The sequence below is a fragment of the Copidosoma floridanum genome, unplaced genomic scaffold (assembly GCF_036245765.1).
Source record: "Copidosoma floridanum isolate Cflo_tuat_1 unplaced genomic scaffold, Cflo_Japanese_pri ptg000001l, whole genome shotgun sequence".
Classification (NCBI taxonomy): domain Eukaryota; kingdom Metazoa; phylum Arthropoda; class Insecta; order Hymenoptera; family Encyrtidae; genus Copidosoma; species Copidosoma floridanum.
Window position 1 is genome coordinate 10,021,839 of NW_028321878.1, and position 26,635 is coordinate 10,048,473.

The following is a 26,635-nucleotide window of genomic DNA, read 5'->3' on the forward strand; positions in this document are numbered from 1 at the left end:
TAATCATGTGTGCCTATATTTACCAACTTATTTGTATAAATTGAACTTTATACAAAAACTCATGATACAATCATTGATTGTCTCAATCATTGTTCCGCATGTCAACAAACTTTGATATTTTTTACTGTTTTCGCTCTCATGCCATCTGATATTTCGGAGTTTGTTGACATGCGGAACCCACCGACAGTTAGTACAGGTTGACGCTAGCGCTACCCGACCATGCGGCGTTACCACGACCTACGTAACTTAACTGCTGGCAGCATTTGCGGAATACACCCTAAAAGCATCACGTAGTGTCGAATTGTGTCGTGGGTGTCAATGTGCACATTGTTGGCCAAACCCATTCGAAGGACGACGATGTCGCTGTCACTGAAGAAGCTGCAAAAACGGGCTCACGCCAAGTCGCCCGAGGACCCGGATAACAACAAGCCGACCAAAAAGAAGTTCAGTCGCTTCGAAGGCCTCACCGAGCAGGAGATCATGGAGAAGGAGAGCACGCTCAGCGACATCCTGGACCACGAGCTGGATCTCGTGTTCGTGGGCATCAACCCGAGCCTGATGGCAGCCTACACCGGCAGGTACTACGCCGGTCCGGGCAATCACTTTTACAAGTTGCTGTGTGAGTCGGGGCTGGTGTCCAAGCCGGTGAGTTACGAGAACGACAAGGACCTGCTGGAGTACGGGATCGGCCTGACGAACATCGTGGCTCGGGCGACGAGGTCCTCGGCGGACCTCACGAGATTGGAACTGAAGAAGGGCGCCGCGGCTGTGCACGACAAGCTCAAGAAGTTCAAGCCTAAGGTGGCTGTCTTCAATGGCAAGTGCATCTACGAGGAGTTCGCGGACAAGTACGACAAGTCGAGCTTTCGCTTTGGCCTTCAGCCCCACCGGGTGGGAGACACTGTGCTCTGGGTCGTGCCCTCCAGTAGCGCCAGGTGCGCCAACTTTCCGAGGATGCAGGACAAATTGCACTTTTATACGTCCCTGAAGAGGTATCTGGCCCACTTGAAAGGCGAGCTGCCGGAGGTAGTGGATCCCGAGGAGTTTCGCTTCGATGGGAAGTGTAAGCAAGCCATTCCTAGTACCTCCAAGATGTGGAGGCGCAAAGGTATATCCGCCTTTGCCAATGGTGGTAGGGTCGTGAATAAAGAGACCTTTTCTATGGACACTTCAGATGAAAGTCTGTGCATTCCACGGACGAATGAATTCATAGTGAAGAATGTCAAAAAAGAGAGCGAAGATTCTGGTGTTTCTGTGTCTCAGAGCAGCGAAGAAGTGTCACAGGATAGCGAGAGCGACATTGTCAGGCAAGAACCATCACTGGGCAGTGACATTAGCCAAGAGCTGTTTCAAGAGAATGGAGCTGAAAGCAGCATTAGCAATAGTAAGGAACAGAGTGATTCCAAACTAAAGAAGAAGCAACAAAGTAGCAGGAAATTGAGCAGGAGTGTATTGCCCGGTAGAACAGCTGCTAGTGTATTGGGCAAAGAGAGAAACGAGACCATTGACTTTATGTCTTTGATAAAACAGCGATTGAGCAACAAAGAAGAAGTGATGAAGAACAACGAAGATGATTGCGATAATGAATCCTCTTCGAAGCCTGGAGCTGGTGTCAAGGGATTGAAGTATCAGAATCTTTGTTCGGATAAATTGAAACGTGGGTTCAAAGTGAAATATAAGTGATCAATTAGAGAGTTTCATTGTTATTTAAGTGTTGTTGCAAGATTTTATTTTTTTACAAAAGAAAAAACAAACATTAACGTTATATAACTTGTTGCGTATTGAAAGTTTTGCAGTGTTTTGTTAATTAGCATGAACATATTTTTGTACAAAAAAAAGCATATTACAAATCACAATTTAATGTATATTTTTAACAAGTAATAGAATATTAAGAAATATAACAATATCTATATTTGAGCTTTCAATTCCATAATTTTCCCTGTGATTACCGTTACGTCTGTCACTTATTGAAGATCTAATAATAAACAAAAACTCATAACACGCAGTACAGAAGTGGGAAAACGGCGTGACCAATAGTAAAGCGAGCACGTGTGTTGGTATACATATATACACGCGGCGGCTTATCCTTTCTCCCCCTCTCTCTTATATATACACAATTAACACAATGGGTGGTGTTATACACACACACTGCAGTTTCAGCATTGAGCGCAACTGAGCAACTATCCAGTCACTCTCTGTTAATTTTCGGGCTCGTACGATACGATTCGGATCGTTGGATTGGATGGGAAGATTGGCAAGTTAGTGAGTCAGTACGAAACGAACGTGGGACGGTCAGACGCGGTCTTTGTATCAGGTAGTTGATGAATTGTTTTGCCGCTTTTTATTGACGCAACGCTTTTAGTGTACTGTGTAAAAAGTGCATTTGTTCATTATTTTGTGTCTTTGGTGTTGGTGTGTTACAGACTCGAGAAAAAAGGGAAACCGGCAAGAATAAATTTAAAAAGTAGTGACAAAAATCTACAGGTGGCCAAGTGAGTATATCATGTGTATAATATGTATACAAAAGTGTTGGTTAGTGGTGGGCGGCCGTTTTCCTCCGTGCGCGTTAAATGTACGTTTAAAATTGTAATTGTTGTATGGGCGTAGTGCGTAATTATCTTTTTTTTTTTTTTTTCTTTAACAAATGTGAGTAGCGTAAGAAAAAGAGATCTTTTTGAAGCTCCAGTCTTCTCTCGACGTGAGTGGGTGAGTCACAGATAGACAGGGAGCGTCATTGTACAGATTAATAAATCTGTTGCGTGAGCGTACGTAACTGTGTAATGTATGCATATGTGTGTACGTCATTTTTTTATTATGTAGGAGGAGTTAACACATCAACAGTTATGCAGAGCAGACTGCACTGCTGCATCATTAAACCTATATATACATTACGTCTGTCAAATATAATTCTGATGTCGCCGGTATAGTCGTTCTCTATAGAGATTTACTTTACCCAACAAATTAGTCGTTTAATATGGTTTTTAAACGTATAAGTACATAATGCAAGTATAATTTGTAGGTGTATCAAACTAACACTGATTTAAATTGGCGATATATAGGTATACAGTCTGCGGACACGTGCTATTTTTAATTCGATTGGTTGGTACGAGTGTGAGTGACAAATAACATTGTTTTATGTATAAAATAGAACTATCGATGATTTTTTTTTTAATAATACGCGATTAGCTTCAATCGTTTTTTTTTTTTTGGTTTGTCACTCGTAAAAAAGTTGTGAAAACAAATTTTAAAAATTCCAATGTTCATTTGTATAAGGCGATAAATTATAAAAGAAAAAGACAAGAATAAAATTTATGCTGTACAAAACGTTTTAAGGTAAGTCGGGAAAAATATGTATTGTTCGATTAAAATACCTGTAGTAACTATACACACTTTTTTTTTTTTTAATATTCAAAATATAACTTGTGATTTATGTTAAAAATGTGTAAAAATTTTTAAAATGTGATAAGACCTACCACGTACTAATTATGTATACTATAATTTTAAAAAAATCGTTTAAAAACGTTACCAAAGAAAAATTTCCAATGCATGGTAATTATAAATTTTGAAAGAGTTGTTAGGTTCCAATTAAATCAATAATTATCGTTTAATTATTATTGTTAAGGTATATGTCTCGCTGTCCAGGAAAAACATTCATTTTCTAACATAGTTTTAAGGCAACGTGTATGTTAATCTTAGAGCACAAAATTAGCGGCAGCATAACCTATGGTTATTCTCAAATAAATAATTAAAGCATTGCTAAAAATCTCACGACTATCCCTCTTATATAATAGGTACACTTCCTGTGGAAAAGGTTCACGTTAGTTGTAAAAAAAAAAAAAAAAAACATCGCAGATTTCACTTTCACTTTGCGCCACGAATGTCTGAGAAGAAACATAACTTACTTTCCTTTACGTAAGAACTAGGGAGAAACTAAGACTTGTAACAAGTACAAGCGCATGAGTAAGTAATTCAGGGTACGGCTTAAATCATGTATGTATGTACATCATCGCTAAAAATAGGTTGTTTTTTTTTTTTTAAGTTTATATCACACCATCATTATAGAAACATTTCGAACTTTACTGTAATTCATTAATGTTACTTTATATACAACTTGGGTATTTTGTGTTGTATAAATAGCTATGACGAGTAAAGTAAACGATGATTTTAACGTTTTCAACTGAAAAAATATCCGGGACAAATGTAAGAAAAACATAAATACAATAACGTCATCCGCAAAGTCTCATTGTTGTGTTGTATAATACATCGAACTTTATTTCTCTTCCACTCGTATGGTTCTTCAATAAAATAGCGTAGAATTTCAAAAACTTTTTTTTTCTCCACTTGACCGCGATTTAAAGTCTATCCTCTCGGTGCGTACATATATATATATATTTTTTTTTTTTTCGTAAGACAGCTACATTATTGCGGTCACTTGACTTGCAGATTTTTCGGACAGTCGCTTGCCAAAATAGGCTCATTTTCTTGTTTGGCGTGTGAAAAAAGATTTCGAATAATCGAACGAACAAAATAAGAAATTGACAGACTCGGTAGCTTGAGGTTCAAAAATCACGACTTATTGGGAGTTTTGTGGTGCGTTACTTTCTTTTTGCGTTCGTTTTTAATTTTCAACTTGTATTGGAATAATGCATGTTTTTAATGTTTATTCCATTGAGTCGTAAAATGTTACGGAGTATTATTAAAGTGACTGGCTTTGTATGCGTTGTTTTCGATAAAATTTGTAATTTTAATGAATAAAATAATTTTCACACGAAACAAATCAATCATTCGGAGTATGGATTAAAAAAAAAATTTACTCTGTGAATTCATGCCAACCGTATTCTTAAAACTGTAACGTGCCAGTGCTTGCTGCGCACACCAGGTCAATCGTAAAAAGCGAGTTAGATGTAAAAATTAATTAGTCCATGGCAAGAGTCTTCGTAATTTTTGAGTCCACAATCAAAAGACGAGTAGTTTTAATGTCCGCGTTGCGTTTTCTTCGAAGTAATCGCTGTCGTCGTCTGATAAATTTCGTAATCCTATCCTACATAAGGCGGTAAAAATAAACACAATTGGGTATACAAATCAATTTTTAAATAAAATCTGAAGTAAACACAATTGGGCAAACAAATCAATTTTTAAGTAAAATTACACACCAAGTGCAAAAATCTTTTTCCCTGAATAGGTGTAAAAAAAAAAAAAGAGAAAAAAAAACCACTCGATGCATTTGAAATTCTAATTGCACAATTTTCGTATTCACCTCGTACAGCTAATACCGATTACATAATTAGTTAGTCTTCTTTGTACATAGCGCGTCTCGAATGTAAAAATAGTTAATTCAGTTCTTTATGGACTGCAGTACTTTTTGAAAAAAGAAATAAAATTAAAAAATTAGTAAGAAAAACATAAACTTAAGTGCCAATCAGTGTACTGACACACTTTAAAATACTTTATGACCCTTAGCTAAATTTCAAGGATGAAAGATAGTTATAAGCGCATGGAGGAAGATTATTGTCAGTCTTGCGTATAATATTATGTGCACTTTTATAATTTCTCTCTGATCACGAGTAATATGTTACGCACCAAGTGTGCAGAGACAGCGATATCACTAGCACGTGTTGATAAAAATACACCCTAATACTTTTTGACTTTCGGCTATTGCTGCATTTCCTTGTAAGAAAATAATAAAAAAATCAATCGAAACGAGTACCTATTTTTTAACCAAACCAATAATAATCCGATTAGAAATCAATGACAAATGGTATATACATCACCACTAAACTTTTGTTATCCTATTATCATCTCACCTCTTTTGTGCCAGTATATACAGCGGACAGTTATGCAGTGACCGTCATAAGGTCAACATTGGACTCTTGCGATCTGCGGTCAAGAATTGAAACGTAGTAGTATTGCATTGCAGGTGCAAGAGTATTACAAATTTTGCAAAGAAAAGCAGTTGTAAGAGCGCGTATATCGTATTGGTGACATATTTTATAACAATGAGCTTCGTACTTAAAAAAATCGAAAGTTCGAGTCTGTGGAAACGCGAATCGGGATATAGAATGATTGCTATAAGTGCTGTAAGTAAGTGTACATGTAGTAACGATGGTGGTGGTATAGTTTTTCTTGTAGTGAATATTGAACGGGTAAATCATGATAATAGTAATTATTAAAGTCTGGCGCAGAAAGGCTTTATGATGGTGTGTCGGTATATAATATATAGAGTCTGATCATTAAATTGCTTATATATGATGTATACTCGGGAAAGGCTATAACAAATTTATGTTTAACGGCTAGGTATGCATTTTTTATATCAAAAACCGCGACGATTCGTGATTTTTTTCTACATCTATATATTATATTGCGTGTGCGTACTATAATTGATGGTTATTATGTTTAAAAATGTACGAAGAAAATTATAAAAAATGATTGCCCTGGTAATACGATTTGAATCGTTGATAAACAAAAAGTTAAGGACTTGATTGACTATCATTTACTTACGTCTACGCTTATTAAAAAAAAAAAAAAGTTTAGAATTAAAAGAAAATGAACTACTATGAAACTGTGTATTAGAAAAAGCAATTAAGGCTTTGTATACTTGTTTGTTAAATTGAATGGATTTACATGGCTTGTCTGGCTGTATGTGCAATCACAACTAAGATAAAAGCTTGGCAACTTAAAAAAAAAAAAAATGACGAAAAGCACTTTGGGTGTTTTTTAAAAATAATATATGGACAACAACGAATATACCACTGAAGATTATCCTGTCACGGTATTTCTGTGCTTAATGTAGATCACACGTTCTTCTGCTATTAACATAATTTAATAGTAATCTTAAAAGTGCAAAGTGCGACCAAGTGAGAAATGGTTTATAATTTTATTGTACAGATTTTTTTTTTACATAAAAATAAATCATGGAGGAAGGTTACCCGTTCATTTCCTTGATAAAAAATAGTAATTTTGAGACATTGGTGTGTACATAAATAACTTGTTATAGTTTTTTGTAAGTAAGTGTATTCTTCAATAGTTTTTTTATGAGAATTCAACGAAAACAGAAAACAAAGATATTGATTTATTTAAATAACAGTTGAGAGTATATATTTTTATAAATATTTTAAGGAAAAACTAGTTCTTCAGTTGAATCGATCAATTGCTTCATCATAGCTTACCTATAGTGATGCAGCGCTTAAAAATCCTTCAACGACCGACCGTACCAACGTCGAGATTTTTTTTTTTTTTTTTTTTTCAATCCTGAATAATTGTGTATAGAATTTACATTATGTAAATTCAATACGTAAATACGGAAAAAGTGCGATATATTATCCCGATGGCACAAATACATTTATTTTTACACAATATATTTTCTTGTATATACATTATGTACATATAAGAAAGATCCACGTTTTAACACGCAACACGTATTTTAATTGACTATTAGGAATTAAATAGTAATTGAGCACGAGCATTAAATTTGTTGAATCTTGTAATTGCTTAAAATAATGTTTTTGCACTTAATTTATCTTTATTATTAAGAGTATGTTTTTTTTATTTTTTTTATTTTTGTTTTTTTTTTGTTTAATGATGCATTTTAATTGAAAAAATGAAAATTTCAAATGAAGTTTTTTTTTTCCCCATTTCAATTTTTTTGTTCGAGAGCAGAAAATATCCGTCACAAATTACCGGTCTACCTTACGTAAACAAAATAAATTGGTCAAATGGCAGTATAGTTCTCTCCTAGTGACCATCAAGTGCATTTCAATTTCTTGCAAATGCAGTCAAGGTTAATAGTTTGGCCATTTGTTTGGTGAGCCAATGGTGATGCTGACATGGCGACTTTTATTGTGTTAGTGGAGCGCCTACTTATGGAGACAATCTAAAAGTCGCTATGTCATAACGCGCAATTTTCTCCACGTATTTTACTCCATTTGATTTCTGGATCGATTGAAATTCCTTGGTTAAGTTCCTTTTGATATGTCATTGGAGCCGATCTAATATTACTTTGTTGGGATATTCTGTTAAACCGTAACTGGAAAGAAGCAGATGTATGTGCTCGTGAGTAGTGTCGCATTGAGCATTGCCACTTTCTTTTGATGTGCATGTGTAAATAGTCACTCTTACTGTGAGATACAATTTTTCGAGTTACGTTTCTCGCCGAATCAATTGGTTAAGTGGATAATAGTGACCAATTGTGGGAAAGATTTGGCAGAGAAACTTTGCAAGCTCAATAATTGTCACATACATTATGAGCTTATCATTTCGCTCGAAAGTTATTACTATTGTAGGGAAGTCTTTGGTCTCACAACACAACAGTAGGAAAGGAAATCAGTAAGCATTTTAAATTATTTTACCAAAGACTGAATACAAGTCGTTTGGAGTATAATTATTAGGTAAATGGTGGGTTACTCCAGTTTAACTGCAGGATAGACATTACTTACTTGCAGAAAATTGGCTTTACGCAATATTATATGCTTGAAAAATACAAGTTTACTTCAAAAATAGCCAATGCACTTTTGTGTTAAACTACTACTATGTTTGCATTATGATTTGATGATTATGAACCGTGAAAACGTTTAATCTTAGGCAAAAAGAGAGTGCCCATTACTGTCTTCGTGAACGAGTTTACTGTGCAATCAACTGTATTGCTACGTCTTTTTGCCACACCTCTCGTATATGTACACACTTTATGCATATAGGTGGGACCAGCGATTCGCGTATCGCGGCATCAGACACTGATAACGCCTAACGATGCTTTACGTATAGTTGAATAGTTGAAGTTTTTATTTACGAATTGTCTGAATAGTTTGGTGTATTCATTGCTCGTCCCGTGGCGTATAGTCTCGTAAAAGTCACGATTTTTCTCTCTCCGTATAAGCAAAAAATGATGATGAATTCGGTGTTTTCAGGATGCTCGGGATATCGTGCAATAGCCTGGGCGTAGCCTTGTTCCTGCTCGCAATGATGATCTGCGCGGTGAGCGAAGTCGCGAGGTATTACACGAAGCACTTCGTCTTTGTCGTTATGAGCGCTATATGGGCAACGTGGCCAATTCCACTGATGTTCTTCAGGATACGAGACTGGCGTAACGCACTGTACGTTTTCAATATGATATGACATTTACATTCATGTATAGGTATGTGACAGATTTTTTTTTTTTCGTATCTCACAGGATACCCGCTTGGGGGGCTAGATTCGTCGCGAAATTGATTGGCATCAATTACCAAATACGTGGCAAGGAAAACATTGTGCAGAACAGCGGTGCCGTCGTCATGATCAATCATCAGAGCAATCTTGACCTCTGTGGTGAGTTCGTACCCTTTTATTGTTTGATCAAAAAAAAATTACGACTTTTTGTGCATCTTTGATTAAACATATAGTAATTATATTTTAAAGTGGATATAAGTAATGTTTTGTTGCAAGCTGCACCAAATTTTACAAAAAGAATACTTATGCTTATAAGATAATAAAAAAATTTGTAAACCTATATGAGAAAAAAAAAACTTTAGAGATAATTTAGTGGCACATGCGGGTTTCTTGCCCCTTTTTTCACCCCCAATTTTCTATCGATGCAATAAAATATAACACGAGCCTATGTACCCGGTGATTCAGTATTGGCAGAATTGTGGCCGGTTCTCGAGAATTGCACCGTGATATCGAAAAAGCAGGTGCTCTACTTCGGCACCTTCGGCCTGGCGAGCTGGCTCTGGGGCACGATATTCATCGATCGCGTCAAAAAGGAAGAGGCTCAGAACACGGTCAACTCAACGGCGGACATTATTCGCGCGCGAAAGGTCAGTCCATCCAACGATCGGTCTGTGGTGAAAATTTTCCAAAATATCTCTTTCGGCTCCTTTCCACAATTAAATCGTGTGCCTACAGGCGAAAGTGTTGCTCTACTCGGAAGGCAAAAGGCACGGCGGCTCGGCTCTGCTGCCCTTTAAAAAGGGTGGCTTTCACGTGGCCATCGACTCGCAGACGCCCATCCAGCCGGTCGTTGTTTCGAGGTACTACTTCATCAACGCCAAGTCGAAAAAGTTCGACTCAGGTGAGTTTTCGGGCCATTACAGCCCACCCACAGCTACATGTGTCCGATTAACGTATTTCCCCACGAGTCCATATGTTTATACGGGCTCTTCGTTATCTCTTATCCGTCACTTTTCCGCTCAAAAGTGCGACGTAACTTTGAATTGATTGCGCAGGCACGAGCTTCATCACGATACTCCCGGCAATACCGACCGAAGGCCTGACAAAGGCCGATTTGCCGAGATTGGTCGAGGAGACGTACGCGGTCATGAACAAGGTGTACCAGGAGTCGACCCAGGAAGCGTTGTCTCGGCACATGGACAGTCTCAAGCTCGATTGACTTTTCCCCTCCCAAGTGCACATCATCGAGACAACGGCTGGTCTCTCTCTCTCTGTTATTAAAAGATGCATAGGAGTCAATGTTTGGCCAATAAGCTCAGTGGTGCCTTGTAACAGTTGTAACGCATGACTCGTGTGACGTGCGAGTGATCGGTGAGACTACATGACTGTGTGCATGTAGTATGCGCGTGTCTGTGTTTGGATGAATTTTAAGTATAGGTTTTTTTCCGATCGAACATCACTTGAGTACGACGAGGTTGAAGCACCACAATTTTGCAAAAATAATTTTTTTTTTTCGGGATGACAAGAAGGTGATTTTGAGTACGGTAGAGTCGCGTTGCGAGTGTTTTGATTGGTTTGTTGGGTAACTGTTTTGAATGTCACTGAGTGATGGTTGTTGCAGTTGGAAGAAACGATGTTGGTTTAATGATTGGGAAAAAAATAAAAATACAGAGTACGTGTGTAAGTGATGTCTTTTTAAAATTTTACCAAGGTTTTTTTAAAAAATAAATTAAATGATTAGTTTTATATTTTGCAAGCGAGACAAAATAATTTTATTGATACATGCCGATAGAATATATTTTATAAAATAAGCATCAACATTGAAATTTAAAAAATGGTTTTCAAGTTTTACTGCTTTGCGAATATAAATAATTCATCCCGTATAAAAAATGAAGTATTGTTTGATAGTAAAGATACGCAAATCTGCACTAGTTTATAGGATTGATATGCCTTAAGAGAAGGTGGTATTGGTTGTGCTTATTACTGTTAAGGTATAAATACTTTTCAAGCTCTGAAAAACTGCTTTGAAACTATCATTAAAACACTACTTTTTAAAGGGTTAAAAAAAAAAAAAAAGAAGAAGAAGAGTAGAAACATAAGACCTTTACTTAAATGTGATATTAGGGACAGATAAATGTGCATTTCATACATACTACGTTAATTCTTTAACAAATGGTTAAACATTGTAGTCGATCCAAGGTCGGGTATACTTTTTTCAACGTTATATTAATTTTAAAAGGTAGTGATGAGTAAGACCAAACTACTACAAATTTTTATAAACTGACGAATGTTACGAGTAATACACTTGTAGATAAATAAACGAAGTATGGCTCATTATAATATTTATAGAATGTGTACTACATACACTTGTTGTTTCATTTATTATTTATAACCACATTAATAATGTGCCACGATTAAGTGACAACAACTCAGAGCTGTAGTTTTTACAAATGTTTTTCCTGGATCTATTAATAATTTACGTTTTTTACAAACTTTTAATAATTTTTACAAATTGATTTGTCTGAAAATTTTATCGAAATTTTTTGGCAAAGAAAATTATAGTGTAATGTAATATAAACCTGTGTCGTACTTTCCAAGTGTCCTTATATCACTTGCTGGTTTACGTGTAGCAAAATCTTTAAATTTTTACGTAATTCAGAAGACTTGCGTTACTTTTATAACAAAAGAACTGTACCAAAATTATACTTTCGTACTTTACAGCTTTAAAATATACTCAAGTGCTTCATTATTTAATAGAAAAATTCGACTTGAATTTAAAAATGTTTGATATCGAAAGAAAATTATTTGTACTGTTAAACTGTAATTATAATGTAAGTAAAAATTCTGCTTGTAAAAAATTATTTTAATAATAAATTTTCTTTGAAAAAATACGAATCTATACCAAGAGCTACTTTAAGTGATGGTTGAAAATTGTACTACTTTGAAAATACATAAGTTTTTCGGCAAAATCTAAACCAGAAGTCCATAGTATAACTTTTTAAGACCATCATTTAAATAGTCTCAGTTATTAAAAATAATTACTTGTATATTCACAAACAATCCAATTTTATTTATTTTACAATTTTTTATTTTTTTTTTATTTTTTTTTTCAGACTCAACAATTTTCTTTTTTACGTAACACAAAAATCATCGGAGGCTCTTTGGTGACGATTGCTTTTTTAATTTTGAAAATACTTTTGGATCCGATTTTTTTGCAACAATTCTGGCACTTTTTCTCAATTTTCATTTTGTCATTCTTTGAATTTTTCTTGCAATCAACATTTTCAAAGGTTCCACTGGTCGACGGAAAACCTCCGCGTTTTTGGCATTTACTCGAAACCTCCCCGCATTCATCCATCGTATTAAAATTTACCATACATTGTTTATCTTTGCAACTTTTGTCGTTTCTCCTGTCGATTTTCTCATCCTTGCGATCCAAACTTTTCATCGTCGTCGTTCTCCTCGTATCATTGAGCGCATCGCAATTGTCTTTTCTCAGGTAAGGACAGTTTTTGGCGCACTTGCTTTTCGACTTGGTTAATTTTCCATCATTGCCATCTGTGAGATTTTTGGCACATTTGCTTTTCGATGGTTTCGCATCGGCCACTTTGCCGTCGACACCAACCGATTCGATCTCGTTTGCGCTGCGCGTACACCGGTGTTTCGCGTTAAACCTATCGTCAGTCTGCACGGCGCGGGTTTTCACACGGCAAATCAATTCGAGCGAATCAACAATCCCATTCGCGCGAATTTCCGGGTGACGCGAGGGTTTTTCGATTTTTTTCTAAAGTAAAAACATTATCGTCATGGCGTTTGTCGAGTTACGTATAAGGTAATATCTCTTGTTATACCTGTTTATCGATGAACGCGTCATTAGTACCGGTTTTCACTTGAAAATGATCGGACCACCGGTGCTTGCGTCGCTCCTTTTTATTACTTAGATCGGTTCTCGAGTCGCGATCTACCGCATCGCGTTTAGGAGCCGATTCTGGTCGCGGATTGCTCTTATTGTTACTTTTCACTTTGGGCTTGTCGATCGTCGACGTTACTTTTTCGCTCGTTTCATCATTTTTGTGGAATAACTTGAGTTTCTTGAAAGTATCCGATTTCGAATCACCATCCGGTTCTCTAATGTATTTATCGCTGTGATTTTTCGATTTCAAAGATTCGATCTCCTTTTGCAGTTGCTGAACTTTTTTCGCAAGGGCTTCGACTTGATCGATGACTTTGGTAAACGCCTGGTTATCTTGACGATTTTGCGAGGTTGACATTGCAGAGTAAAAATTTTCCTTGTTTTCATCACATGCTTTTTTGTTGCAAGTATTATTAATTTTTGACGGTGATTTTTTTTTAGTTCAAAGAAAAAACATGTAGTGGCTACGGTGTCATGTTAATTGAATTTTGATTCGGCACAAACGTCATTCGAGGTTAATATAATTGTTGTTACACACACATGTGTTAAACACCATCGTTTGGGGATGGAAGGACAAGGGGTAAAACCGCATAAGAACAAAGTTTTTATTAAATAAAGCTTTATTGAGCTCATCGCAGCTCCATAATAGGTAAAATACACAAGTCATTTCGCAGTCGGAATCGTCTAGCGTAACATTGAGACTGGCAAACGAACGTTGTACTTACAAAAGAGACAAAAAAATCAGGGGGATGATGAGGGCGCACAAGTAGAGAGATAGTGGATCGGAAAACATGGGAAACTTGTCCATTTGTTCCTATACAGCACGCGTACCATTATTCATAATACTTATATTGATATATGTACAAAATTTAGAGTTTTCTCGGCCTTTGCGTTTCATCAGCAGCGAAAATTAATGCCATCTCATTGAGTTTGCTGGCCAAAACTTCCACTTTCGCTCGAATTCCTTTTCTTTTGGCACAAGAAACTTGCATACACTCCTACAAGCTTAAGTTATTCATCTTTCTCTTGTGAAATAAAAGAAAATGAAAACACAAACGGAGAGAAACGTGCGTTTTTTTTCTTACACACTATTAACAGTGTAAAAATATCACACGTGCAGCATGAACAGCGTTAAAGAGAACAAAAAAAATAATAATAATAAATTTCAACTTTGCACGCTGGCTCGATCGATTTTTTGTATCTATACATAGATCGTTTGTTTGGGGCCAAACTTCACATTTAGTAGGTGTTTTATTATCAGTAGATTGAATATTCTATTTATCGAAGATTTCGTGAATGAGATGGTTAATAAAAAAAAGAAGTGATTAAAATGTGACGTTTTCAACAGAAATATTCAATTTACATTCGATTGGGTGTTATTAGACAATGGTAGAGATTGAATCTCAAACAAGAGATATTTTTTCTTCAAGATCTAAAATACTACCACTTGTGCTGTTGATCAAATCTTTGATCGTTTGCTTTGTTGGTGATTTATTTTATTATTACAACGTGGATTGTCATGTAGTAACAATATCAAGTATAATAATAGTAATATTAATAATAATAGTAGAGTAAAAATGAGTAAAAACTGAGTAAAAATATGGTACAATAGCGATAAAAAATAACTATAAATTATTTACATGTATGGCTGCGTGAATCGTTGAAGTGTGATTTTTTTTTTTTTTTTTTAATATTGCAATTAAATCAAACCGTGAATGGCAACGAACCAATGTAGCCGTGGGAAAAAATCATTTAATAATTTTTATTTGTATTTCGTGAGCAACATTTTTTTACTTGGTCCAGTTACAACTGTCTTACCTATAATACTGTCGCTGTCAAAAGTCCCAGTTTGTATTTGTTAACATTACACAAAAATAGTTTAATAACAATTATATACATTGATAGTCAGACACATACAATATCAACAACTACATGCAAAATTCTTTTACGATAGGAATGTGACACTGGACTCGTAGTATACACGTATAATGCAAATATTTTTTCCATCAAGTGAAAATGATTGCACCACAAATAATCAAAGACGAACAAATTTTCAGTAAATGATTTAATTTTAAACAACCACACTGTTCGCCATTTCATGTATTTTTCTCCTTTTACTATCAAGTATAACTTATTTTTTTACTCGTACGTAACAGGACATTGATCAAAAATCAATTTTTTACAAAATAGTTCATGAAATTATATGGATTTATACAATTTTTTTCACTGCAATACCACAAATTATACTGCATTGACTGTTTTTATTCGTTGAAATGTTTTATAACAAAAATCGCCTTTTTTTTGCATACAATTTACACAACAATCATAATATCATTAGAAATTAAGAATATCAGCTTAATCGTAAAAAAGACAATATCTCTGAAAATAAATCAATACATTTGATCATGTAAATTAATTTTCACGTACCACATTGTCACCTTTACGATCAATAAAGTATTTTCAACTTCTTACTCGAAATAAAAGTCACTACGTTTTCGTGTAGCACACAAGAGATGAGTCCTTAACGCTTCTCTCAAAAGCGTATAGCCTAAATCTGTGAATAATTGGTAAGTATGCAATGAAACCATACGCGACGAAAGGATTATTTCATCCTTCTTGCTGTTGAGTTGACGAGTCGTCGAGAAAAAAAAAAAAAGTGTAGCAACAACGACAGATATTATTACACCAAACGGAAAAATAAGCACATTTGGTTCTGTGATTGTTATCGATACGATTGTTCCTCTCGTATTTAATTAGTCCGTGCGACGGACACAGCCTTTACATCACCGTCTCGGTTTGGTAGCTGACAGACATTGTATCTTCGTTGCTGGTCATTTGGATCCTATTTTATTTTATTTATTTTTTTTTTTTTTCTAAACTCCACGGCACCTTTTAAAGATAAATGGCTCTAGTCGAATGATCAACGATAATACGCTCAATTCAGTCGTCCGGATGCTGGTCTGTCTGGTATTCGTGGCGGAACATTTGGGACGACACGTCTGTAAACAGATGGACGTTTTAAAGAAATTTATTTGCGACGAATCTAGATGAATTGGCTTAATTACTGGTGGCCAATTTATGTATTTTCTACAATAAGGATTAGCTGAGTAATTGAAGCATACGTATGAAGAAAAAAATTATTGCAAGAGCATCACTGAATGCAGAATTGGACATTCAACTACGAAATGTAACAAAAAAAGAAACGAATAACGTAAGAATCATCGATACATCAAAATTAAATGATAAAAAAATTATACTTCTACTCAATTCTGAACGAAAGATTTCTATGAATAAAAATCAAGTGACTTTAGGTATTATTTAGCTAAAAAGAAATTATACATCTACAATATTAACTAAAAGTAAACATCAATAAATGTATTTTATCTTACTCACTTTCCAACTCTGCAGAATAGTAATTCAATGCAATCGATCTCGTGATTAAATATATTATAGCATGTGAAAAGTTATGATTAGTTTCAAGCGAAGTTAATTAAATTAAAATTATTGTAACACAAAAGGCATGCTGGATTTAATACAGAAAAATGTTCACACACCGCCTGTTGTCCCGTGGACTTAAATAAAAATAAAAAACATTTCGCAGTTTTAATATAATAATAAATTGGTTGTGAAGCAGTAGGTCAAAGGCAAAATATGGTAATTCCAAAAAAAAATCAGCAAACGGAGAGCATGTTAATATACAAACAAATAATAGTATTAACGAAACAGGGATATTAACAAAATTAACAGAGCTACATTTTTGAGCAGTACATAAACAAATTTCAGAGAGGATCGTCGGGATACGATATTTGAGGTAAAGAAGAAAATACAGAACGCGAGCACACATTTCGCAAATATTCGCAGGATATTATACCACGAATTTCATAGTTCAAAATTACAATTAAAAATAATCATCAAGTATTGATCAAAGATGAAGTATCACCAAGTGCGGAAATGCGTACCCGCCCGTTCTAGTCGGTCTTTGTCGTTAATCATAATCATTCATATAATCTATGATAACATGTTATTTCCTATATACACATTTATATTGCAATAAAACAGTGTGTTTGCATGTCGTGTAGGAGTGTCTTGATGTACCTGATATATCTCTCATTTCTCGCATATACACATCGTTGCTACAATTACTTATATGATTACAACGTGAAAGTCGTTGATTTGCTCGTGAATGAATTCATTTGCTGTTTTTTTTTTTTTTTTTTTTTTTTTTTTTTTTTTTTATTTATAATCAACTAGGTATCTCTGGTTATTACGAATTTTTTGAAGCCTTCCTGAATGTTACTCTGGATAATGAAAAAAAAAAAAAAAAAAAAAAAATTTATTGCACAATTTATATAATATAAGTGTCGAATTATTGTATTTAATCATTTCTTTTCTGTTTAAAAATAACCGGGATAAAAGTCAACAACGAACCGACAGTATAAATTTAATAACAAGTTTAATGTTACGAGCGTCAGTAACACTTCGATTGATTTTAACGATGAATTCGGGTCGAAACATGATTAGTTAAATGATGTGCAACTAAAATTTCCATTTTTATTTTATTCATATGTATATTTTTTTAACAACCATAATTATTGGATTTTTCAGATGAATTCAAGTCTTGGATATTTTGTTGTTTTCGAGCTTAAAATTATCGCAAACATACACAATCGAGTACCACAACTTGTGGTACTCGATTACACTTAAGTCAACGTGTGTTATGCATTAAATGTTAGCATAATTTTCAACTAGGGTTCTCTTACAATAACGTTTTTTGGTTTAGATGGAAGCATTGTAATGTTTAAATTTTTTTTTCTCGCGAGCCCTTTTTTATTTAATGTAGATGAAATCTCTTTACCTTCAAATATAATATATAATATGTATCTTCTCTTTTATTTTTTTCATCCAATAATTGTAATGATTTTGCTTATCTCATCAGGTTATTTATTGGTGCACTTTTTCCCCCACTTTTTTTTTAATATCTTATTTTCACACGCAATATTAATATCATTAAATTTCTGATATATGCATATATGAATAAACACATACAAAAACGTTATCGTCGATAAAACGACGAACAATAATGTATACCGAACTAAACGATTTTAATACTCAAACATTTCAAGAGTGATTCAATGGAAAAAAATACATCATCAATTAAAAAATATAAGGGCGAAAAATGAAAAATCTACATTAAAATGTGAAATAAGTTATTCAATGCAAATGAGAACTATCACGAACTTGACGAACAATATTTATACGTACATGCATGCATATATTAACTGTGAATCAATCAAATTCGAAAACCGTATCGCTACAAAGAAAAAATCCACACTAATACGTGAAGAAACGCAATCATACGTAATATACTTTTTATTAAACATGGTTAACACATTTTTTTTTTTTCTTAATTTGTAAATTTTTTCTCAGCGACTGCGGTGGCAAATGCGCAAGACTATATTTTAGACATAACGACTACTTGCTTCGTTTTTTGTTTAATTAACTCTGGTGTGACATGTCATTATTGACATTATTTAACCCTATCTACGCTATATCACATCCTATATCTGAGCACGGCTTATTTTATTACATTTTTGTTTCGTAGTGTCTTCATGGATTATCTGTTTTTGTAAGTGTGTAAGTGTGTAAGATTGTTTTTTGAAAACGGAAAAAATCTCCCATAACAATGATCATCTTATCATATATATGTATATTTGTTTATGTATAATATGTATATTATATATAGCATCAAAACGGGGTTTTGTTTATTTAATCTCTCTTACGAGTATGCATAATCATAAATGCAAATATTTACGGGGCAGACAATTGAATGAATGAGTGAGAGGTAAGGGAGAAAAGGGGGAAACACGCTTACCATAACAATATATTATTTATACGGGACACTTTACAGCTATACACGTCTCTTGAGCTTTCAACAACACCGAACGCGCAGTCTCTCTCTTTTCTTTGTTTTTCCACGTATCCTACTTACTCGGCTTTCAAATGTGCCATTTTCCGAGCAGCATGACAATTCTTTGAGTTACAATTCTGTCTGTCATCAAGCTCTATTTTTCATCATCAAGAACGTACTTTTTAGATTCGGAGTCTTTGCTTTTGCGAGTTGAGAATACACGATCAAATCTCAAAAAAAAAAAAAAATAAAAAAAAATACAATACAACAAACGCAATACACTAAAGGACGTTGTGTGACAACAGAGTAATTTACGTTCATATAATATATATATATATATATGTTTATGTATTTTATATATCAGTATATATATATAAGTTCATTCGTCACTTTGATATTGCACATTTATAAGACACATATTCATATATGTATACATGTGCACACGCGTGCGTCTGTCTGTAAATACCTTTGTGTAAGTGCATGTATGTGCATCAAAAAGCTGGAATGGAACTTGGAATAAAATATCTTTTTCAAGGCAAGAATTTCCGGCGCAGCTGTCCTGTTTCATCTGAGATAATCGACCCGCGATATTTTATTTCACCACTACCATATAATAATAATAATCATTTCTTTCTCTCTTTTCTCTTTAATAATACAATAGAGTTTTATGCGGTGGAACAAGCACACGCGTACATTAAGAATTCACCACCACCAATATCATTAGTTATCCGCTCTGGTTTGGGCAATTGTGCCCAAAGAGCGAGCTTTATTGGAGTGTATGTTTACTACGACCCACACAGTATTTCACATCATTTACGATGGCTTCATGTAACAACACGCCAACGAGCAAAGCGCGATTTTAATTTGATTTTATAACGAGGCTTCTCTTTTATAGGCCCTTGAAAAGAAAGCCATATATACGTGAAAATACGGACGATTTGCTGTTTTGTGATTTAAAATGTTACGAAATGAAAATGAAAATTTTGAAATGACAAAACAGCTGGATATGGATTCCGTGTTGTCTTCATAAAACTACGCATTGCATTGGGATTCTGCAAGTCATCAAATTCATAATAAATCCTCATTTTCCTCGATCAGCTAATAATTGACTTTTCTTCGAAAGCAAGGATGTGTTTTACTTTAATTAACTTCAAAATGTACATGTAATTAAATAAAACACATTGTTTTTATAAATAAACTACTTAGTCTTGGATGTGACTCCAAAAAAATCAAGAAGCCCCATTTTTTAAACTATGTACCGTGAAAAAAAGATTACATTTTTTTCACCAATAAAAACAAAAACAATAATTTCAATATCGTGATACAATACAATTTCATGCAGAAGAATAGGTTCGAACTTAGAGATTGTAGTTAAAAAAATTAATTGATTCCCATAAAAAGTTACAGAAGGTTAATACTGATGAATTATTATTGTTATTTCAACGTTACTACGAATCATAGCAAAATTTTTTACAACTTGATAATTGCAAACATTCTTGACAAAAAAAAAAAAAAAAACATCATTCACTTTGTTTATGTGCACTTTGTAAGCCCTCAATAATTAGTAATTGAATTAATTTACTCAATCGTATGAATCTAAAACTACTTTTTTGTTACCACATTACATGTACAGAAGAAGATTAATACATATAAGAGTCTTTATTTACTTTTATACGATTGATCGAGTCAGTTGATTAACGATCGATCGGAAGTTTTATAAAATTTCCATGCATTGAAAATAGTTGATTAACTGCAGTTGCAAATCAATTGAGAATCATGACTTAATAATATTCGGGAAAAATAAATTTAATTTGTTTATTAAACAACTGACTCGAATCGTTTGTCCTAACAAGCTTATTCTCAATCATAACAATAATTATTATGTTAGTTATTTCCCTCGACAAATTAATATCGTCGAAAAATCACCTCTACCGGGTTAGTACATCTGTCGATCGACTCAAATGCAATAGTCATGTTATCACTACGTATACCAGAGCAAAAGAAAAAAGAAAATTTCATGTTGAATTAAAAGGACAGATCCAAGTAAACAAATTATTTTACAAGTTAGGTATTATGCGTATACATATCTGTGTATACGCAATGTCGCTAAATTATAGGCAATAAAATATTAAAATATCGTAAGATTTACAACTTCATCTTGAAAGCGTCCATCAGCTCGTTCACAGCTGCATTGGCAGCGGCTTGTGTCGCTGCCTGCGTCACCCTTTGCTGGATTCCCTGGACGCCACCGCGACTAAAGACACGCGCACGTCATTGATTTTGTTTTTTAATTAACTTTATTTTAGGCTCACATAAATTTTTTTAAATTATTTCTCCTTATTTACTTTATTAAATCGGTTGAAAGATAAATTAATACGAGTATGTACTTATATATACTATTTGCCCCACATGTGTGGAGACAGCAGCACAGTATTGATTTCTTGAATGACAATGAACGAGTCCAAGTTTTTCGATAAAGGGCATCATTTGGACTGACTGTGTCTAAGGATTTTTTCATATTCATTTATTGGTTTTTCTGGTTAACCAATGAACAGCGTAATTTTAAAAGTTTTGGTTTATTTATTGATTCAATGCGACATAATTATATCATCATCCATTCAAGAATTCAGTTCTCTGCTAATAAGCAGTACCTATATACCGAAGTAAATATACCGAAGAAAAAGGTTGATATAAATTTACCAATAATTATAATGTTTAAAAAAAAATTAAAATTATTTTCTATAAAGCTCTAACCTGCTGATTTTCAACCTGTTTGAAAGAATGTTTGTACATATATTTTTTTTTCCTTACTATATTCACAATTTGTCAAAAAAATAAATATCATTAGCTTCACATTCGCGCAATATTTATACAGTACACATGTATATAGAACCTCAGTAGTTTATAATCAAGCACAAACCAATCTGATGGCAGTTTGTAATTTTTTAGAAATACAAATGTACGTCCGCAACTCCATCGGAATACTCGTAATGTTCATTTATTTCATTATTCTTATCATTTAAAAAAATATGCAGGCACCGACACGTCTTTTTTTATATACTGTACACGTGATCGACCGATACACTTGTTAATTCGGATGATGTCATGATTCGGTTGCGAGAGAACAAATGGAAAAACGCAACACACGAAAAATGAATAATCACAATGAATGGGGTTTGATGCTTCGGCATTTAAATTATCTGTTTTTTAATAAACGCAGCCACTTTTAACGCACAACACAGTGCCGATTTGGCGCCGCAACCTTTATTTAAAGCGTATGTCATGCGTGTTATAAGTACAATAATTTGCATTGTTGTGCTTCGGAGAGTGAAAAAAATATTTGCCTGCTAGTTTAACCGCAACCATAAGACCCAGCCTTTTGAAAAATGTTTTATCTACGCTTTCAAAAAGGTGTAAAGTAATTTTTTTTTTGTCTCTTTGGATGCTGTTAAAAAAATTAATCTCAAATGAAATGTCATGCTGTCGAAAAGACGTTAAATCTCTGCGATGCGATGCACAATCTCTGTTTTCGTATTTTCAATTATTATGTACATGGTGTCATATACAAGGTACACATCGAGGTACATATTTTTTTCTTTTTTCTTTTTCTTTTATTATATCATGGATCGTAACAATAATTATCTGGCTTAATTTACAGTTTGAGAAAAACTATGCTTTCTCGATAATAATTATTCTCTCTTTGCCCCTCGTAACGAATAAATATATATGTACTGCAAATCGATCAGGACAATCATGACATGTGTAAGAAGTGTCTCATTTTGTTCATAATATTTAAGTACCTAACGAAAAACGATACTATCAGAATAATGCAAACTTGAGGGTGTGCGATTCTCTGAATGATACAGACATTGAAAGCTTGGCGTTTGTCCTTTAGGCTAAAAGCTACGCACTCGTGTTAGATAGCCAAGTAAGCTAGGAGAATTTTAGGCTAAAAAGTATTATATTCAAAAAATGCATGATATGGTATAGCCGTACATAGACAAGATTCGCCGTATCATGAGAATAACAGGCAATTTTGATGCAATAAAGTGTTTTAAAAAATTACGATTATTGGCCCTCTGGAAATGCTCCATTGATAACAGTATGTAAGTTAAAGATGTTCAATGAATTTTAGTCTGCACGTGCATGAGTAAAAATTGTACTTTGAAAATTATTATTAGTTTTACGAGATAATAATATCGGACATCCATGATAATTTTTGCAACAAAAAATTTTATTCGCTCAAGTAACGGACTCGTTAAAAAGTAGATATGTGTGTCAATCGTTGCAGAGCCGCACACCCTGACATTAACAATTAATTCATGATGTCACTTATTTATACTTTATATAATAAGTATTGTATGCGGACAAAGAATACCACTTTTTGCGTGGAAAATGTTTTTTTTTTTTTTTTTCTGTTTCATGTATCAATTTGTTTTATCAACTAGATGCAACGGTTAAATATGGATTAGTAGCAATAAGGTGTGTTAGTGCGTAGACTTATTGTCGGCGCCTGCAATAAAAATTCAAGTTAGCACCAAAGCCTTACATCTTATGAGGAACTCAAACACCAGAAATAAGTTAAGGTTGTATTGAAGGAAAACAAAACTTTCGTCACAACTAATTGCAACACAAGGTGGTGAGTAATTTTAAAAATTTTCATAATCAGTGCTCATATTTTTATTATTTATTAGAAGACAAGTATATTGCATAGTAATGAAAGTTTAGTGATCAACCATTACTTTCTTAAAATTATTAAGTGTTAAATTCTAGTTAATTTGATTTTAATACGCCGGAGATCTGTTGATCATTATATATCTAATGGAAGCTTTGAGTTAATCTACTTGGGCTCTGGTTGGATCTAAGAAAATTGTAATTAAACTGCTCATGCCATGGCAAAGCAGTATTTGATGCTTATCGGAAAATGATTGGCTTATGCGTCATTATAAACCGGTACATTCATTAGTCATTGGACACAATTTTTTTTTTCAATCTTAAATATATTAATTACTGGAGCCCTTTGAATGAATATATTTAATTCTTTTTTAGCTTAAAAATTAACTCGCTTTCTCTTGATCATTTCAAAAATTCTTATTAATAATTACTGTTTAATTGTAAGTAAAATAATTAAAAGTAAGATACGAGAGAATACAATATTATTGCAAATAAAAATTTTTGAATAATCTGAAAGTGATCAAAAGAAATTGCGTTTCCTCGCATAATTTTAAGAAGATAATGGATTCAATTTAAGTTAGTGATTAACGTTAACAAAAAATTATTCCCTTGAACGAGAAAAATTCAGAAACACAAAAAAAATGAAAAATGGCTGGTTATCACAGCAACGAGATAAATTTTTACTTACGATGGGATGAGAGGAGGTGGAAGGCCACCACCAGGGGCACCTCGGCCAGGAGGTGGGCCACCGGGTCCGGGCCTGTTGGGAATGGCAGGAGCCGGCCTGCCGGTGCTTGGAGGTGGTGGTGGTACTCGAGAACCACCTGACGGTGGTCCACCAGTGTTCCTTGGTCTGCTACCTGGACCACCCGGCGATGGTGGTGATAGTCTGTTCAACAGAAAAGTTAAACACCGTAGGGGTTGAGTGGTTGTTTGAACTTTTACTTGTTGGAATACACTTGACCAAAATATTTATTTCATGATTTCGTTGTGTAAAACGTAAAGTTACTGTCAATATTTTTGTTCAAGAATATCCAAACGTCAATGGGTAGTACTTAGTTGTTTTTTTTATGAGTGCACGATGAGTCACTTTACTTTGTGGTCGTTGTAAATATTCAGTGAGTTAGTATTTTATTTGAAAATATTTTAAAGATTGAAAATTCACTCATGCAAAAGGAGAAAAAAAAGAATTTTTAGAATTAATAAATTAATAGTCTTTTAAAAGCTAGCCACAAAATATAATGTTGCAAAACTGTGAGAAAAACAAATGCGTGTGATCGTTGATTGAAATAAATACGAGGAAATCTTACCCAAGACTGTGGCGGTGAACGCACAGTAAAGCAGAGAGAAGGAGATAGAGAAAAAACGTGTACAAATAGAAAATTAGTTCAAAAAATACGAAAAAAACGATAAATCGTTAATATTGAAAAAAAAAAAAAAAAAAAAAAAAAGAACAAAAGTTACCTTGGGTTTTCGCCCGATGCGAGCCAATCATTCTTGACAGGCGGTGGTACGGGTGTCGTGACTGTAGCCATCGACACGTCCCCGATGATTTGGAGGGCCTCCTTGCACGCGTGGTACATGCGCAGCATCTCCTCGCGCTTTATTGCTTCCTCGGGCGACTCTTCCATCATGGACGACTGGTAAAGAAAAAAATAAAAATAGTGGGAGGCGTTATTCAGCGGGAGATGAAAATCAAGTAGTTTCCAATAGTTGAGGAGTCATCAGAATAATTACCTGATCTCCGCTAGCATACAAATGTGCCAAGAGCTCGCCATTGATGAAATCTTTGGCATTGTTGATTACCAAGTGCATAATGGTTTTCGGTACGAGATCTCGACAGGTTTTCGTGACGATTTTCATATAGGAGTCGACCAAGTTACGAATCGTCTCAACTTGTCTCTCCAGCTGGGGGTCCATTGATTGCTGAGTTTCACCGCCTCCCTAAATTCCGCGAAACATTTGGTTTGTTGTTTTTTATCGAATCATAATGTTTTTTACCATAAAAAAATTGTGCACAGTTTTAACCAATCATGTTTTTCTCGTTTTTTGGTGACTACAACACTGATTTAGTTTATTTGATATTTTAACTCAAGTTTGAGAATTTAATCAGCAAAATTTTATTGAAAAACGAACTTGACACACACACACACAAAACACTAATAACATGCAGCGTTGAATTCATAATAAATGCGTTTTTTTCTATATATAAACGGATTCTGATTGATATATAAGAATTTGCCATTGCAATACCTTTTTATGCGATGATAGGCCGCTCTGAAGTGGAAAAAAATGTTATCATACTTTAGAATTGATATCTTAAAGTTCAAGCTTTGAATAAATTTTTGTTTGTTTCAAGCTTATGGTGAAAATAGAATTGTTTGTGTGGCTACTTGTGAAAACACCAATAAAGTACTTTGAAAAGTTAATCTAGTCTATTAATAAAATTTTGTAAAACAGCGTTACTTAGCAAAACAAAATTGCACATTTCCTACTTTGAGAGTGGATTTTCGATTTTTACTAGATGATTTTCAAGAGAAATTTTTAATTGCTAAGTTTATTTTTACTTATCAAATTTATGAATCCATCAACTAGCTTGTGACTTCAATGCAGACATCATTAATTTCAATAGATTAGTATCCCATAAGTAGCCAATGTTAAAAATCCTTTAAAAATGAACATTTTTGCAATAATAAATGATTTTTCCCACTTCAGAACAGTATTGATAGTTTTTAAAGTTTTAATTTGCGGTAAAAAATTCTTCATACTGCATTGATAATAAAATAAAAATCATGCAAGTTAGAAAGAACAAAAAAATAAAAATTTCATGATTAGTTAACCATAGAATACGGTAAACACTCTAATTTTTAACTCTAAAATCTATAAAAATCGAATCACTCAATGTAATACACTATTACTAGCAGTAATTATTAGCTTAGTGAGTGGCTGAACAGCGAAAAATTCATGATTACGAAAAATAACAGCTTTAAGTTTAAAAATGT

At 33.9% G+C, this 26,635-nt stretch overlaps 2 protein-coding genes across 16 annotated transcripts in view; one reads left to right on the forward strand and one right to left on the reverse strand.

Annotated features, from left to right (window-relative positions):
• Positions 1-264: 264 nt before the first annotated feature.
• LOC106646671 (1-Acylglycerol-3-phosphate O-acyltransferase 2) lies at positions 265-10,652 on the forward strand. 4 transcript variants are annotated; one of them, XM_014362774.2, is made up of 7 exons: positions 2,181-2,314; positions 2,424-2,492; positions 8,901-9,086; positions 9,164-9,297; positions 9,604-9,785; positions 9,874-10,039; positions 10,194-10,652. In XM_014362774.2, exons 3-7 carry the CDS (start codon positions 8,902-8,904, stop codon positions 10,355-10,357), a joined length of 831 nt encoding a protein of 276 aa, XP_014218260.2. In that variant the 5' UTR covers positions 2,181-2,314; positions 2,424-2,492; position 8,901; the 3' UTR covers positions 10,358-10,652. The 4 variants fall into 4 exon arrangements, with proteins under 4 accessions (XP_089447460.1, XP_014218260.2, XP_089447464.1 ...); XM_089591334.1 differs by lacking the exons at positions 2,181-2,314; positions 2,424-2,492 and adding an exon at positions 265-578; XM_089591338.1 differs by having other exon boundaries at positions 2,181-2,492.
• Positions 10,653-13,659: 3,007 nt separating this feature from the next.
• The window catches only part of shi (dynamin-1 shibire), a 29,897-nt gene continuing 16,921 nt past the window's right edge, over positions 13,660-26,635 (reverse strand). For 3 of the 12 annotated variants that reach the window (XM_023392475.2, XM_089592837.1, XM_089592818.1), the window contains 5 exons: positions 25,371-25,577; positions 25,098-25,273; positions 24,322-24,522; positions 21,109-21,213; positions 13,660-16,050 (listed from right to left, as the gene is read on the reverse strand). In XM_023392475.2, coding sequence (XP_023248243.2) covers positions 15,987-16,050; positions 21,109-21,213; positions 24,322-24,522; positions 25,098-25,273; positions 25,371-25,577 — 753 coding nt within the window. In that variant the 3' untranslated portion in view covers positions 13,660-15,986. Of the gene's footprint in view, positions 16,051-21,108; positions 21,214-21,632; positions 23,473-24,317; positions 24,523-24,943; positions 24,950-25,097; positions 25,274-25,370; positions 25,578-25,886; positions 25,911-26,635 lie in introns of those variants that run through there. The other 9 variants (XM_089592823.1, XM_023392472.2, XM_014364012.2 and 6 more) reach the window with 8 other exon arrangements.